Source organism: Sinocyclocheilus rhinocerous, unplaced genomic scaffold, assembly GCF_001515625.1.
Source record: "Sinocyclocheilus rhinocerous isolate Xijiao unplaced genomic scaffold, SAMN03320098_v1.1 scaffold2466, whole genome shotgun sequence".
Classification (NCBI taxonomy): domain Eukaryota; kingdom Metazoa; phylum Chordata; class Actinopteri; order Cypriniformes; family Cyprinidae; genus Sinocyclocheilus; species Sinocyclocheilus rhinocerous.
This window is the reverse complement of record NW_015656265.1, coordinates 542,180-545,080: the sequence shown is the minus strand read 5'-3', so window position 1 is coordinate 545,080 and position 2,901 is coordinate 542,180. Positions and strand designations below refer to the sequence as shown.

At 36.1% G+C, this 2,901-nt stretch overlaps 1 protein-coding gene across 1 annotated transcript; it reads left to right on the top strand.

Moving 5' to 3' along the window:
• The first annotated feature begins 296 nt into the window (after window positions 1-296).
• LOC107719948 (uncharacterized) lies at window positions 297-1,682 on the top strand. Its single transcript, XM_016527503.1, has 4 exons — window positions 297-681; window positions 762-887; window positions 973-1,100; window positions 1,551-1,682. Exons 1-4 carry the CDS (start codon window positions 330-332, stop codon window positions 1,563-1,565), a joined length of 621 nt encoding a protein of 206 aa, XP_016382989.1. The 5' UTR covers window positions 297-329; the 3' UTR covers window positions 1,566-1,682.
• Window positions 1,683-2,901: the final 1,219 nt, after the last annotated feature.

Below are 2,901 nucleotides of genomic sequence, written 5' to 3'. Positions count from 1 at the left end.
AACTAACAAACAATAAGAGAATAGTTTATAGCACTTTAAAAAGCTAAATGAATGATGTGTCAGGTTTATGCTAATGGAATAAAAACTACAGAATGTGGCCAGTGCAAACCTGACTTCAACTTCCTCCTAATGTGGTTAAAATTCCCCTCTTGAAAGCTCTCGGTTAAAGTTTCAATGCAAACGCAGCATGAAAGAAATCTAGACTGAATCATGTTGTTTTAACATTATGAAGTTCAATCACCTTCAGCTCTGTGAGTTTATGTACTTTATGAATATTTTTTTTTTGTGCTGTGTAAACTAAAGCATTGACTAATGATGTTTTAATAACAATGTATGTGTGTGTGTTTCATTTCACAGATCTGCTCATGTGGTGTCGAGCTGCAGAGACTTTAACAGATCAGCTAACAGATTTGGGTCAAAATGTGACTATAAACTGTGATCTTGATGTAAATGAGGTTATTTGGCTATTGCTGAAACGAGATTCTCCAGTTCTGATATTACGCACGTTCTCATCTACAGCTCCTTTTTACTTCAAGAAAACATTGAAACAGAAATATTCAGTACAAAGTAAGCACAATCTGTTCATAATGAATGTTACTATTGATGATTTAGGAGTTTATTACTGTATGAAAATACACCCTCCTCAAAAATACAGCAGTGGCACGAGACTGTACATCATTGGTGAGTGACCATTCAATACATGCTTTTAAGACACTAACAAAAAACAAATAGCACAGCTCTGAATGTATTATATATCATAGAGCCAACTGCAGAGAGCAAGAATCATACAGTGGTGAAGGACACTGAGCAGAACCAGACACACTGGCAGATTATTATCATCATAATCTCTGCTCTGTTGAATGGTCTTCTGATCATTGTGATCATACGTGAGTTACTTGATAGAATCATGACTTCATCTGTAAAAATGTAAAGACATCAGTTTTTAATCTATATTCACACTGTCATTCCAAGGACTATTAAAGGTATTTGTTTTTGGAAGCAAGAGCACCAGAGACAACTTGACACAATCTCAAGATACAAACCTACAACAGCCTCAATTCATGGATCTTGAACAACAACAAGCTCCAAGCCAAGTGCAGGTAAGACAAGTATTAATATAACAGTAGTTATTCATTGCAACAGCAACAAAAAATAAACATTCAGGCTCTTTGAACCTGAGCACTGTCAGAAAAACAGTGCCTGTAGGTGTACAGCAGCTTTTCAAAGCAGGGGCAGTTCCTTTAAAAGGTACATTTGTCTTCATCTACCCCTAAAAGGTGTATATTAATACACTAAGGTAACTTCTATGTATCCTTTAGGTAAGAGATGGTGTACAGTTAACCAGTACAATATACTTGTCTATTATCTTAAAGCTTCAGCCAAGAAAATGCAACTCATTTGGTTTAATTTCTCATTGTATAAAACATGTAGCAACAAAACAAAAACCACATCAATAATACAGCAATATTAATACTGAATTCCTCTGACGTGATTATAGTCGATAACTGAAATACAAAATGGTGCTAATTGCATTTGATTTGTACCTATAGCGAGATCAAGTCTGAGATATGATGCAGCAGATGCTATACCTTGATGAGCAGCCTGATACACAGCATTGCCATGGGATATTAGGAAATAGATAGCTGAAAAATTAGAAAGTATTCCATGTCGGAATTACCATAAATGAGATGACAAACTGGAGCTCTCCGAAAATTCTGTGTTTACAATTTTTTTTAATGTATTTTATGTTCTATATATTCTGGGTTTGGATTCATGCAAGGACATGCTTTTAACAAGGTGGAACTGAATAATAATAGTAGTTCCACATAACATGAACGCTTTAAAGTTGGCTATATGCACCCTTTAGAGGTTTGTTACAAAGAAGCCACAGTGACATGCTTGTTTTTCTGATTGTATGGATTACTGTTTATCCTCTTAAAGAAAACTGCTATCAGTTTTGTATTGAGATTAAATGGTATTACTGAATGCTTTTACAGTACGCTACGGTGGACTTTCCAACGCCATGTCAAAGGTTTCATTCCAGCCAAGTCAACAGCACCTATGCACTTCTACAGTTCCCAAAATCAAGAACACCTAAGCATAACCCCATTTAGTTTAATTTCTCCTTGCATTTGATACAGTATAGTGTGTTGTATAGCTACCTATATCTCTTGTGTCAAAGGTTTTGGCTCACTAGATGTCTTTACCTCAATGGCTTTGCAGATTAATTTAGTGAATTAGTAATCAAATTAAATGTATATGACTTATTGAGCAATTACATCGCCAGAACTACTGCTGTTAAGTTGATTAACTTTGATTTGTGCTTGGCAAAAACGTTGGGTTTGCAGACAGAAGCTGTAGGTGTAAGCAGGAAGTCAGATGACTTTTGCTCTAGAGATGTTTGTGTGATGGTATAGATGTGCTTATCTGACCTAGCTAACTGTCTTGAGGGCCATTCTTTTGTCAGACATCTGTATGATGACTGTTAAAAAACGTTATCATTGGCTGTTGTCTCAGCAAGGAAATTGATTTACTTTAGCTGTGCTAGTTTCTTTCATCTCTCCTCAGACTTCTACTGATGTACTGTAATAATGTGTTTATTTATTTCATAAGTAGCCTTGTAAGGATTGGGATAACGAACAGTCAGTCTGACTGTACATTATCCCTTATTTCAACATGTGTGTTCAACAGACACACAGACACATGTACGCATGCTGCTGTATTTGTCCATTAAAGCCGTTACAATACAAACCGTGAACTGTGCGCTCAATGTTTTCTTCTGAAACGAAAATGTTAGAAAATGTTATCATGCAGCCACCCCATTCATGTCCTTCCAGACACAAATGAATGTTGTACACCACAGGTTTTTAAGTGTCTCTTGCGCAATCGCGCAATTGTTGG